The 13,869-nt window shown below is 41.8% G+C and overlaps 1 protein-coding gene across 10 annotated transcripts in view; it reads left to right on the top strand.

Annotated features, from left to right (window-relative positions):
- lrch1 (leucine-rich repeats and calponin homology (CH) domain containing 1) overlaps positions 1–13,511 on the top strand; it is a 110,793-nt gene extending 97,282 nt beyond the window's left edge. For 2 of the 10 annotated variants that reach the window (XM_077002056.1, XM_077002058.1), the window contains 4 exons: positions 5,890–5,999; positions 6,174–6,311; positions 7,441–7,518; positions 10,792–13,511. In XM_077002056.1, coding sequence (XP_076858171.1) covers positions 5,890–5,999; positions 6,174–6,311; positions 7,441–7,518; positions 10,792–11,064 — 599 coding nt within the window. In that variant the 3' untranslated portion in view covers positions 11,065–13,511. Of the gene's footprint in view, positions 1–5,889; positions 6,000–6,173; positions 6,312–7,440; positions 7,519–7,997; positions 8,705–9,190 lie in introns of those variants that run through there. The other 8 variants (XR_013130370.1, XR_013130369.1, XR_013130368.1 and 5 more) reach the window with 8 other exon arrangements.
- The last annotated feature ends 358 nt before the right edge of the window (positions 13,512–13,869 follow it).

The raw sequence follows: 13,869 nt of genomic DNA, 5'->3' as shown, positions 1-13,869 counted from the left end.
GAATGGCCTTGCACTGGCTATGTACCAACACACATCCTGTACCCAGCTCAGCTCTCAGTGCTTTGCTCACGCCAGCATTGACTCAGCCCCCATACACAGGCCCTGCCCATGAATAATAGACCTAATAGGCCAGATGATGGAAGTATGCCGAGCAGTGGTAGGTTTGCATGGTACTTCATGCTGTCCAATATACAAATCTCTGAAGTAAACTACACTGCTCAAAAAAATAAAGGGAACACTCAAATAACACATTCTAGATCTGAATGAATGAAATATTCTCAAAGTTGAATGTGCTGACAACAAAATCACACAAAAATCATCAATGGAAATCAAATTTATTAACCAATGGAGGCCTGGATTTGGAGTCACACACAAAAGTAAAGTGGAAAAACACACTACAGGCTGATCCAACTTTGATGTCCTTAAAACAAGTCAAAATGAGGCTCAGTATTGTGTGTGGCCTCCACGTGCCTGTATGACCTCCCTACAACGCCTGGGCATGCTCCTGATGAGGTGGCGGATGGTCTCCTGAGGGATCTCCTCCCAGACCTGGACTAAAGCATCCGCCAACTCCTGGACAGTCTGTGGTGCAACGTGACGTTGGTGGATGGAGCGAGACATGATGTCCCAGATGTGCTCAATCGGATTCAGGTCTGGGGAACGGGCGGTCCAGTCCATAGCTTCAATGCCTTCATTTGAAGGAACTGCTGACATACTCCAGCCACATGAGGTCCAGCATTGTCCTGCATTAGGAGGAACCCAGGGCCAACCGCACCAGCATATGGTCTCACAAGGGGTCTGAGGATCTCATTTCGGTACCTAATGGCAGTCAGGCTACCTCTGGTGAGCACATGGAGGGCTGTGCGGCCCTCCAAAGAAATGCCACCCCACACCATTACTGACCCACTGCCAAACCGGTCATGCTGAAGGATGTTGCAGGCAGCAGATCGCTCTCCACGGCGTCTCCAGACTCTGTCACGTCTGTCACGTGCTGAGTGTGAACCTGCTTTCATCTGTGAAGAGCACAAGGCGCCAGTGGCGAATTTGCCAATCCTGGTGTTCTCTGGCAAATGCCAAGCGTCCTGCACGGTGTTGGGCTGTGAGCACAACCCCCATCTGTGGACGTTGGGCCCTCATACCATCCTCATGGAGTCAGTTTCTAACCGTTTGTGCAGACACATGCACATTTGTGGCCTGCTGGAGGTCATTTTGCAGGGCTCTGGCAGTGTTCCTCCTTGCACAAAGGTGGAGGTAGCGGTCCTGCTGCTGGGTTGTTGCCCTCCTATGGCCTCCTCCACGTCTCCTGGTGTACTAGCCTGTCTCCTGGTAGCACCTCCAGCCTCTGGACACTACCCTGACAGACACAGCAAACCTTCTTGCCACAGCTCGCATTGATGTGCTATCCTGGATGAGCTGCACTACCTGAGCCACTTGTGTGGGTTGTAGAGTCCGTCTCATGCTACCATGAGTGTGAAAGGACCACCAACATTCAAAAGTGACCAAAACATCAGCCAGAAAGCATAGGTACTGAGAAGTGGTCTGTGGTCCCCACCTGCAGAACCACTCCTTTATAGGGGGGTCTTGCTAATTGCCTCTCATTTCTACCTGTTGTCTATTCCATTTGCACAACAGCAGGTGAAATTGATTCACAATCAGTGTTGCTTCCTAACTGAACAGGTTGGTTTCACAGAAGTGTGGTTGACTTGGAGTTATATTGTGTTGTTTAAGTGTTCCCTTTATTTTTTGAACAGTGTATTATGGAATTGGTCACATTATTTCCTCCTCTTTGCTCTTCTTACAAATTCTCTTCTCTTAATTTTTTTTTCACATGTGAGCACTGAGGTTCTGAAGTTAGGGTTTATAGTTGCAGGCTATTTTTAGATGAAGCTCTGTTTATTTATAGTCCTGCTGTGACATATAAATGCCCTGGCCCAGGGAAGGGTCAGAACTCAGCAGAAAATTCAATCAAATGAAAATAAAACTATATAAACATCTTCTTCTAACATGCAAAGATCCATAGGCAAATTAGTCAATTATCTGTTGAGGTTTTGTGGGTGTGTTAGACTCTTCATTGGTATTCATTGTTTTATGTGCTGAAGCCTGATGTAGAATATAATGTGCTAATCACTGGCTTAGATGTCTCACATCAGCACATTTAGGCTTTTAGAGTTGAGTGCCTCTGTGGCTGGTATTTTAAAACCTATTGAGAGAATATTTCTTTTTACAGTGTGTGGGGGGAAGGTGTTGGTACAAAAACTGAGTGTGTTATTCATTATGCATCAAGTGCTACATAGATTAAGCTGAAATTAAGTGTAACGTGGCTCGCGCCACGGAGCGAGAGGACGGACACAAGTGCTGAGAAGAGCGAGATTTATTCAGGGGAATACCGTAATCATCGTCGGATAGCCAGGCAGGGTCGATAACAGGAGGGCAGTCCGTAAAACATGCAAAGACAGGCATCACAACACAGGGAGCACGGGAAACAGGAGAAACACGAAACGGTCAGGCACAGAGAACAGCGATGGGACAGACACGATCACAAATAAATTCAAAATACCGGACAAAGGACAAGGGAGACTCAGGGCTTAAATACATGGAAACTAACTACGAGCAGGTGTAGACAATGATACAGGGGCGTGGCAATAAACAAGGGAATTACGAGACAAACGAGTGGGGCGGGATGAACAGATACGGAACACAGACACGAGGGGTTTGGAGTGACAGCTAACGGAGGGGGACACGGTCATATGTGACATTAAGAGTTGAAGGACACAGAGAGTGATATTCAGGTTTCTCTTCAGAGCCAAAGATTAAACTATGGCTTCTGGTATGAACTAGAATATGATCCATTTTCAGCCCTGGGATTTTTTTGCTGGCCTAATTATTTGGGTATTCTAGGACAACTAGCTCCATGACCACACACACAAACACACAGTCTTTCACTGTGAGTCTTATGATGCTATCTTTGTGTTGTGCTGATCTTTGAAGGAGACAGAAATGGGAGAGACAGCTGGGCTCTCCTGTCTTTAAGTCATCTTCTTCCAGAGAGCAGGAGAGATTAGAGTCATCCCATTCTGAGACTCCTTATCCCTTCATCTGTTTGTTCTCATTTCTGTGTACAGTGCCTCTCTCTTCCCAGTACTGTCGTCTCCCTTTCTTTTGTACACATTAAGCAGTAATAAAAACAGTTACAGCTCATTTCTATTCTAGTTTTCTGTTTTTTTCTAGCTTTCAATCTCCATCTTATGAATAACATGTCCCTATAGCTGCACAAATAAGGGGCTCTCAGTTTGGCTTGTGGCCTCAGCCAATCACTCTAAGAGGTCTTCAGCAGTGGTCACTTTCACCTATTAGTCATGTGGTGCAGCACCATAGAACTGAAAGTGCAGCCTGCTTACCAGTGTCTGTCTGTACCAGTGAACATGTCTGTTCATGGTTGCCCTCATGTGGCCAGAACTGAAAAATGCATCATTCTGTATCCACGATTTTCCTGAACTTTAACCTTTCCCATGATTCGTAGCTGAATCCGGTTGTTGGTTTCCGGTTGTAGTGTTTACATTACGAGCGAGTCAGAAAGTGGACGTTCGTTGCTGCTTTATTAAAAATACACGGCCAATAATACTAGGTGGCTGCACAGTACGAGCGTTTAAAAAAGTTGTGGTGACTGTGTTTTACCAGTGCCCCACCCCTCCGCGCTCTCAGAGTGGGTTGATAACATGAAGCTGTGGCCTGAAGTTAGCGATATTGATATAGTCAATTACTTCGTCTTTCCTGAAGGCGTAGATGGCGAAGAGCTACGGAATTATAAAAGCACAAAGGCATACAACTACCTTTATAGCAACAAAATAGGAAAGGTATTGTATAAAAAACATGGTGATTTCATTTTTTTTAAGCTGAGGTAGAGCCAAGTGAGACCGTGAGCCGAGGTAAACATCAGGCGTGGGTAATGCTGAGGGAGAGTGGAGTAGTGGAGACAGTGGGTTACTCGTGCATTGCAGAACGTATGTTGTGAAACATTGAAGAACAATAAATTATATGTATAATATCTCGTTTGTTTGTAGTTTTACTTTTACTATAACTATTTGTAGATCCGTTTGGCTCATGCGAACTTTTCGTCTCTTCTTTTGGGGTGGTCTATCGTAACCCAAATACAGCTCCGGGTCAGGATGCAGCTCTGTAGGCTTCTTTTCAACAAAGTGAAACGAGCAAACATATATCCTCTTCGGATGGTATTTCAGTTTTAAAACTGCAAGCCACGCTAGGCTCCTTCCCTTCGGTATGGAATGCAAAGCAAAACGTAGTTACTTGGATATCCCCGCATGATCATGATTGAGCCGCGGACATTTTTCTCCGGTCGCGCTGTCTGCCAGGTTCACAATACACGACTTTTCAGTCGTCAGGTTTTTGTGCCGTTCGCACTACATGACTGGTTGTGCTGTAATCGCAAGTCTTTCAGTTGTGGCTTTCACACTACATGACTGATCGGCGACGCGGGCTCACAAAGACTCTCAGTCGCCGACCGGGCTAGATATTAAACATGCTAGATATCTGCCGGTCGTCTGCGATGGCTCGGCGAGCGTCTTTCAGCAGTTCACACTACAGGACTGAGCGAGCGACGAGTGATCGCCGATTTGCCTCCGACCACAGTTTCTGTCGGCGATCTACAAAAAACAGTCGGCTACTGAAAAACCAGCCTAAGATCGTGTAGTGTGAACCGGGCATAAGCGAGGTCAGTGATCGTAAGCGCGCTGTAAATAAATCGCTGTTTTAATCGGTTTGTAGGAGGTTCTTCCCAGAGTTTTGGTAATATGACATAATTGAATGTCCACTTTCTCTCATCCCGTTAGAAGAACTCGCATTTCGTGCTCCTGTTTCTTTTTGAGCCTGCTTGAATTTTAACTTCGCATTTGGACCATTCAAAAACATTGTGGGACTGTTCAAAAGATATTAATAGATACGTGGACCGTTACATTATATTCTTGTTTATTGTTTCCTGACGTTTCATCCCAGTCTGTACAGTCGAAGGTAGTTTTTAAGGGTCCCAAGACAACGTGTTGGTCCGATGAACCATGATCACGGCGGGCACTAGCCACATGGTAAAACTAGCGCACATTTCTTGATCACAAGATGTAGGTTAATTGCATTAAAAAATACAGACGATTTAAATTTGAATATCTTTGGACTGGCTTGATCAAATTTGACAATTAAGGCATCTTTTTTGGTATATTGTCCTGCATCTAATAAAATTATTTTAAATGTGATTAAGTAATGTTGAAAAAAATATCCAAGTTACTACAAAAGGAGCCGGACGCGGACAGTGTTTACGAAGCTGCTGGTGTTCAAAGCATATACTTTCCAACAACAACTTCAATTTTTTGAGTTGTTATGGCACCCGACAAGGGAACATGTCGAACCTGAGCTCATACTTGAAGCACGTAATCGGTATCAAAGCCAGTTTTATTCGTCTCACTAGCAATGTTTTGGTTAGCGATGCTGAAACGCTAGCGAGACCGGAACTAATAAACCGGGGAACGGAAATAGTGAGACGTCATGGCAACCCCCATTGGGATTCCAGGAAAAAGGTGGATAGAGCTGGAATCCTGCCTCCCTGTAGATGGTGGAATAATCACTCTCAGGAAGCAATCTGTAATACCACTGTTGTCGACAGTAGTTCCATTTTCTCTTATAAAGTGGAAATTAGTTGATGGCTGTACAACAATCACATGATATGAACAGTTCCCCATGGAACTGAGATTTAAGGAAAAGCTCTTGGTGAGATTCTTTGTCCTTGCTTGTGGCTCTACACTTCCTACTGATTGTCCAATTGTCAAAATTATTTCTGAACATTTGTGCATATGTGTAGTCATTGGTGTTTCTGCTTTGTGGCAGTGTTCTTAAGGACCCATAGGAATGTGGAGACGGTGGATCCTCAGTTCACCATGAGGAGGAAAATGGAACAACTTAGAGAAGAGCTGGAACTCATGGAGCAGCTTAGAGAGGTAAGCAGTTACACCCACAAACACCTACATGTACAACCTTCTAGTAAACTTGTGTGAATATGCTCATATTTGCTAAATATATTGTTTACACACCACATTGTCCCAGACTACTAACCAAAATTAAATATCAGTATGAAAGGATCTGTATCACTTTGCATGTTTGTGTCGTTACAGAGTATTGAGAGCAGATTGAAAGTGTCTCTTCCTGAAGATCTTGGGTCCTCCCTTATGGATGGAGTAGTGCTGTGTCATCTAGCCAATCATATTCAACCTCGCTCGGTGGCCAGTATCCATGTTCCTTCACCTGCAGTGGTGCGTTCACACACACACACACACACACACAAACACTGAAGTGACAGCAGATTCTTTTTTGTGCCAAATCATAATCATGCTCTGTGTATTTGAGTGGCTTGTGTGTGCTTGTGTTCTACTATCAATCTCACATCAATAACATTACACGCACTGCATACTTTCACCTCAGGAACATTAACCGTCTTCGTCCCTCCCTCACCCCTCACACAGCTTCTATCCTCGTCAACAGGGGCAGTCATGGCCTGGCGGTTAGGGAACTGGTCTTGTGACCGCAGGGTTGTGGGTTCGATTCCCAGACAGGCCATGACTGAGGTGCCCTTGAGCAAGGCACCTAACCCCAACTGCTCCCCGGGCGCCGGGTTAGGGCTGCCCACCGCTCTGGCCACGTGTGATCCACAGCCCCCTAGTAATCACTAGTGTGTGTGCGTGTGTGTTCTGACTGCACAGATGGGTTAAAAGCGGAGGACAAATTTCGATTGGGGTGTAAAAAATCACAATTGACAAAATATGGCTCATTTCATTTCATTTTTAGTCTAGTTACTTCATGTAAACATTATTGTAACTCCCTCCTATATGGTCTTCTCTCAAAATCCATCCATAGATTTCAACTCGTGCAAAATGCTGCTGCTCCTGTTATCACCAAAACTCCCTCAATACAACACATCACCCCGGTCCTACAGCAGCACCACTGGCTTCCCATACATTTCCGCATCCAGTTTAAAATCTTGCTTCTCACTTTTAATCCATAATTTGGCTCCCCCTTACCTCTCAGATCTTTTCCACATTACCTCAGACTCCCGTACACTTAGATCCTCCTCCTCCATTCATCTCACAGCTCCTACTGCTCGTCTTAGTACCATGGGGAGCAGGGCCTTAAGTCGCTCTGGAACACGCTCTCACCGGACATATGTAACATTCATTCTTTCACACATTTTAAAAGCAAACTTAAGACACACTTTTAGCTTCTTTTGCCTGATTTTATAAGATTTTTAAATTTTGTTTGTGTTATTGTATTGTTTTCTCTTATGTGTACTATATTTTACTTGTATTTCATTGTGTGTACAGTGTTCTTGAGTGTCTAGAAAGGCGCCTTGAAATAAAATGAATTATTATTATTATTATTATCCAGCCCAAGCTCAGCATGGCTAAATGCCGGAGGAATGTTGAGAACTTCTTGGATGCTTGCAGGAAGATGGGTGTTCCAGAGGTGAGAAACAGTACTTCCTGTATGATGCAATATAGACTGATGCACAGTTTCTCTGTGTGCAGGTTAGCCAGCCTGACAAATTTGACTTGGTCCTATAGCAAAAAATCTATATTTTCTATATGTAATAATAGTGCTATATTATTTTTAATAGCATGTTTTCTGATACTATAATAATTACAGTGCATGATCAGAAAAGTGATTAAAATAAAAATAATAATAACTTAAATTTTAAACCTAAACCTGGAGAAAAAAAGAGAGAATTTCCAATACAGTTTAGACCAAGACAAGGGTTAATCATTGTACAGTAAAAATAAAAAAAATCTTCATTGTACAACAATAAAAACCTACCTGTTAAAACAGCTCTAAATCAATTTGAGATTAATAAAACCAATATAACATACCAACATAATAAAACCAACATAACATACAAAACTTTGCAATGCTGCCAAAGTTTTGTGTACATCTTGATATTGAAACAGACTCCACCAGACTTCTGGGCTGAGCCAGACTTCTGGGCTGCAGTTCCACGTGTTTGGCAGTGCCCAGAACAGTATAGGCTGCTCTTCACAGCTGATGTCAAGTGTAGTTTTGGAAATCTGATCCAACATCTTGGCTGGAACACCCACAAACACATGCGGATATGAGATTTAGTATAGAAGTAAGTATGATGATGTATTTCATCATATCTGGGAAAATCACAAAGCTGTACCCTAGAGGTAAGACTGAGTATCAGCACCCCTCAGCGCGCGCGCGCACACACACACACACACACACACACACACACACACACACACACACACACACACCCTTATCTAACAAATAGTGAAAGAAGTTGCATTAACTTCAAGTCTAAGATCCATCTCAAATCAAACACTTGTCCAAATTGTTAGAAAGTAAAAAGTAAATTAAGTGTTTAAAGTAAATTTGGCTGTTAGGCTGTTTTGAGACAGGATACAAAGCTCTGATATAGGATCATAGCTCTAACATTGGGCAATTCTGATCATAGACAAACAAGGGCTTGCAACTTCTCTCCTTCCACTGTAAGCACATCATGTGTATGATGTCATCACCATGGCTTTGCGCTTCCTTTTTAGCTGTGACATGGTCTCCACTCCAATACCAATGGAGGTTTACTGCATTGTTCACTTGATGCTTTATATTTATTAAAACAAATTTTAGAACACAAGAGGCATGTAAGTGTGTGTGTGTGTGTGTGTGTGTGTGTAAAAAGGACACTTCTCACTGAGAGAACATTGATACACATTGATACCCAGGACCTAGCTACTAAACAAATGTGTGCACTTCAAACATCCTGACTAGTGCTAAGATGACCACTTCCTTTTTGCCAGCAGTATTCTGTTTACTGTTTTTTTGTGCTAAACATTTTAAGTTTAATGTAAATATGCCATGTAAATACTCCATACTCCACGTACTCCATCAAGTTATAACATAAAATTAATGTTACGTTAATAATAGGATAGAAATGTCCAAGAGCCCAAGAGGCTAACTAAGCTAACCATGCTAGCTAAGACCGTGCACGATGTTGATGAAAACTACAGTACTTAAATGCTCTAATACTGTTTATCATCTAATATTTAGGTCATATTTAGTATGAATTCTTGTATGCACAATTGTTTATTTGTACTCACAAACACAAACAAGTCCTTTGTAGATCTTCGTAGCTGTTGTTCATGCTAACCTCCAGTTCAACGCTGTACCCAAACAACTCAACATAAACTCCATCCAAAGTAAGCCTTTTCCTTTCTATGATGTCCAAAAGTATACGCATTCAAAATATCAACTAACAAAATAATCGCCAAACAGAGTCAATTGGCGTGTGTTCTGGAGAGCCTAGCTTATCTTGGTTTAGCCTACCTTAGGCTAGCACGTTTACAACCCAACTGGCTTGTTGCTTTGCGCATGTCCTTGTCAAAGACAAACATTCACAAATCATGGCAAGTGAGGTGTTCATCTTTTCAGCTTTGAGTGAACTATTGGTTAGAACAGCTTTCAATCACTTCCAAGGCATCAGCTTGTCGCTGTCAAGGCTTCTTGGTTGGCTCACTACTCCTCCCTCACCTCGCCAGGCAGAGGTGAGAAAAGCAATCATTCAAAGTGAAAAGCATAGGCTATTCGTGGTCCAATAAAAATGACGGATTTCTATAGCAGACCAATGTAGCTTTGCAATACGAGAACAGATGACGTAATATAACACTGCGAAGTCGCTGATTTGAGAATTGTTTTCTGTTCTCAGAGTATTACACAATTTTTTGCAATGAAGTGAGCGAGCAAATGAAGGTATTTACCAACTGGTCCACGTGTTTTTAACACCAACTATAAAGCTGGATTTCCCGCGATCAGCTGCATGTAGACGGCTAAAAACCTGTATGCATGTAGATGACATAGGACATTTTCGATGTTTGATACGTGATTTAACAACAAATTCATGATGGATCTGCCAGCGGGCCCAGCAAGGGGCGCTTAACCCATTATTTTGCCTTATTTAGCATTTGAAAATATAGAGATCCTTGAGTAAGACTACTGATTTAAGATACATAGTTCATAATTGGCTTTCTGAATGTATGTGGCAGCTATGTGTGCTTTGAGCTTTTGTTTTGCTTGTTTCAGTTGATTGGCTTTTGCTTTAGGTTGCATATAAGCTTATTTGAATGTCCTTTTTTGGTTAATCTGTTATTTGTAACTGACTGATTTGAACACTAGATGAAACTGTTTTTGACTCAGCCAGCTATCTGTTACTGTCCTGTAATACATTGAAAGCTTGATGAGGAGCTTAACCATGTGCAGATGTTTGTGATTGTCATTGGGCTGCGCTGGTAGCTTTGCCTGTCCACCTCCACCTTGTTCCACCTACTTCACTAGCCACAATGTACCCTGCAAAACAATTACCACCTCAGAAAAACTGACTGTGCCCACATCAGTCCAAAAACAATTATAGAGAGACAGGGGAAAACTGTACTGCTTCCAGTAATCTAGATGCTTATCTTAGAGGACAGTATGGCTCAAGTGACTGTTGGAAGTTTTCATGTTAATCTTGGTCTTCTGTCTCTAACTGGCTTCCTTGTTTCTTCCCTTTGGCTGACTGATGATCCTTCTCCTTCTGTTATTGTTCCTTCCCTCCCTCCTTTCTTATTTTCTGTCTATTCTTATTCTTACTATTCCTTCTCTTTATTTTTCATTCATACTGTTTTCTTATGGCTTGTGTTCTTTTGGTGCATTTCTCTTCCTGCCATCTTATCTCTTCCATCCTATCAGTCGTCTCTCTGTTCAGCTTATGATATTCTCCAGTGCTCACTGAGGCCAGTTTGGGTGACAGTCCGAGCTCTGGTGGCTCTGCAGAAAGAGGAACTGAAAGCTAGAGATGGAGGGATGGACAGAGAAGAGAGGGGAAAAGAGATCAAGAATCTAGTTCCCTCTCAGCCTCTCCACTCTACCTGGCAGATCTGGGATCTAATTGGTTCGAGCCTGGTGCATCTTTTCTGTTTGGTACTACTGTTTGTGGCCTACACCTGGAGTGAACTGACATAAAACATGTACTCACAAATTCATATGCACAAATACATACACTACATACAAAGTATATAATACTTATTTTATACATAACTCACATATATGTACACAGTTGGACACATACACAGACACATTCAAACGTACACATATTCTTTTCAGTGGAAAGCACAAAATGAATTACATTAGTAGGGAAATCCAAAGATCTTCCCTGGGAAAAGTCTTAGAATTTCATGCATCTTTTTCCAAATGAATATTTCTGCACTTCCTTACACCACCCTCATCGTTTCATAATTACAGTGCATGTAAATGTGCTTGAAACTGAAATACTGCCATTTGAAAGAGGTCTTACAAAGTGCAGTGGAAGAAAGCAAGCACACTTCACTGCTCATCTGTTCCACAACCCTTAACAGACTATCCATATGGAAGGTGCATGCACATACTCAGCCTTGCATTCCACATCATACATTTCCATTAGTTTTTCTGAGCACTGTTTAGAAGAGTTATCATGTACATGTTAGCCACAGAAGGAATGATACTTGCATTGACCACTGTAAATGACACTATTGAATAATGCTTGTGTCACAGAAACTCTCACTCATCTTTAGCAATGTGACCAGTGAATGCAAGTTGCACCTTCAAGTTAGTTCTGAATATGCACAATTGTGACAAAATGTACATCACATAGAAGCATGTATATAGGAACAGTTACAGACCTCCACATGCTCCACATTCCAGGGAAAAGCCACAGGAACTTGCACTTTTTATGAAATCCATGTCAGTATGTAATGATGTGTTGAGGGCAAACACCAAATTGTACATTATTTTCAAATACATTTCCTAGATGCTGGAGCCATCGAAATAAAGGAAGGAATATAAATTGCTTTTCTTTAATGCTCAGATTTAATTAAACATCTCAGGACTCTTGGTCCATAACTTAATGTACATTGTTAACTATAATCTTGATTTTCATCACTTTACTTTGGCTCTTGCTTTACTGCTTACACACTAAGTTCTCTTCGGTAACGGTTGCTGTGGAAACTAATAGATAGTTTCCTGTCAGTGTTGTTCAGTGCTTATTTCTATGGGCCCATATGGATCTATATTCTACAAGTGTCTGTAAGACTCTGAGGCTTTGTGGTATATACAAGATTGTAAATGAATGGTAATAAATGTACAGTTTTGGGTTTTTCTGTGTTTAACTGTTTCTTGAAACATCACATCATCCATTGTGTGAAAAAAACTGAATGGATACTTGTGCAACTGTGAATGATGCTTGCTTGAGTATGTGTGAGTATATGAAAGTAGGCAAATACATTCTAATTAGACTTGCATACCTTAGCATGAATTCACACGGAACACACTATAGTTCCATGTGAAGATTTTTTTTTTTTAGATTTATTGTCTCTGTCCACCTTTCATTTGCTTTCCAACCCTGACACCCCCTGCCCTGTCCTCATGTTTGTTTTTTTGTCCCATTCTGTTTCTTGTACTTCTCTGTGTGTCTGTCTCCCTTTCCCTGCAGGAGAAGCTGTGTCTCCCTCACCACATTCTGGAGGAGAAGGGACTGGTTAAAGTAAGCATTACAGTTCAGGCACTGCTGGATGACACTTCAACAAAGCACACCCTTTTCACATGACCGAGCCAAATCTAGCTTGCTTTCTAACGTATACAGGAATGGACCTACAGTTCAGGATAAACTCACATCAAAAAATCTTTTTTGGCTGTGAGCCCAGTTATTGAAAGACCTCCTAAAATATTGAAACAGAAGCCATGCTGTGCTTCACTTCCTTTTATGGTAATAGCAAGTTTTTTTTTTATTATTTTACTTTATTTCTCCTTTTGCCATTCTGCAAAAGTTCAGCAATCAAAACAGATAAACACTCTGTATATTTACACTCTGCACTGTTGGAGCAATTTGACACAGACCACTTTTTAAATACTTTTTGTTTTTAGTTTTAGGACCTGTTTACACTTTGCCTTTATATGTGTTTTTGGTGATCGGATCACATTCTGATTTTATTTAACTGCATGTAAAGCCACATGTAAACACATGCAACCACATACCCAAAACACATTGTGATAGATTACATTTACCACATTTAGAAGTGGTCAGAGATGGATCTTTGCTACATTTAATACAAGCATAAATGGAATCCATCTTTTGTATCTGTGACGGCTGGAACATGGTGTGTAGCAGACATGTGCAGATGTAAAAATCTTTTTTATTAAGCGAGCAGTAGCAGACAGAGTTCAACTGTAATCCGAGCTCTGTGTCAAAAACTATCCAGGTTAGTAACACACAATCAAACAGTCTAAGCAAAGGTACCAAGACGAGAATCCAAAGGAGAGTCGTAAAGCAATAACTAGGTCGGACCATAATAGAGAAACACTGCAAAAAAAAACTCAGTATGCTTAGTTCCAGGAGTTTTCAGCAATACTTTTCAAAGAGACTAAAGACTGATGAAGTATACAGGGAAGATACTAAATAGAGAACACATGTGAGCTAGTATTGAGGGGAGGAGGAATGAGGCAGATGACTGTGAGAATTCTGGGTGTTGTGGTCCCCTTGGGGGGGACCAGTATCTACATACATGCACACGAACATCTGACCAGGGCAATGGAGGTGGAATGAAGGAGGAGGTTACAGCAGGGGGCAGTAGAGTTTCTGCTCATATTTGACAGCATATAATACACTGGTAGTAGCCTGTGAGGAGCCATGTTTACAGTAGTCTTCAGGTAGGTTTCAGGAACCAAAATGGAAACTGCATTGGTACTTTTCATATGGGAAAGTATGCTTTCATCTGGTCACACTGGGGATGCATT

The sequence above is a fragment of the Brachyhypopomus gauderio genome, chromosome 4, assembly GCF_052324685.1.
Source record: "Brachyhypopomus gauderio isolate BG-103 chromosome 4, BGAUD_0.2, whole genome shotgun sequence".
NCBI lineage: Eukaryota > Metazoa > Chordata > Actinopteri > Gymnotiformes > Hypopomidae > Brachyhypopomus > Brachyhypopomus gauderio.
Note: the sequence above shows the minus strand (reverse complement) of the source record. Positions and strands in the feature narration are given on the sequence as shown.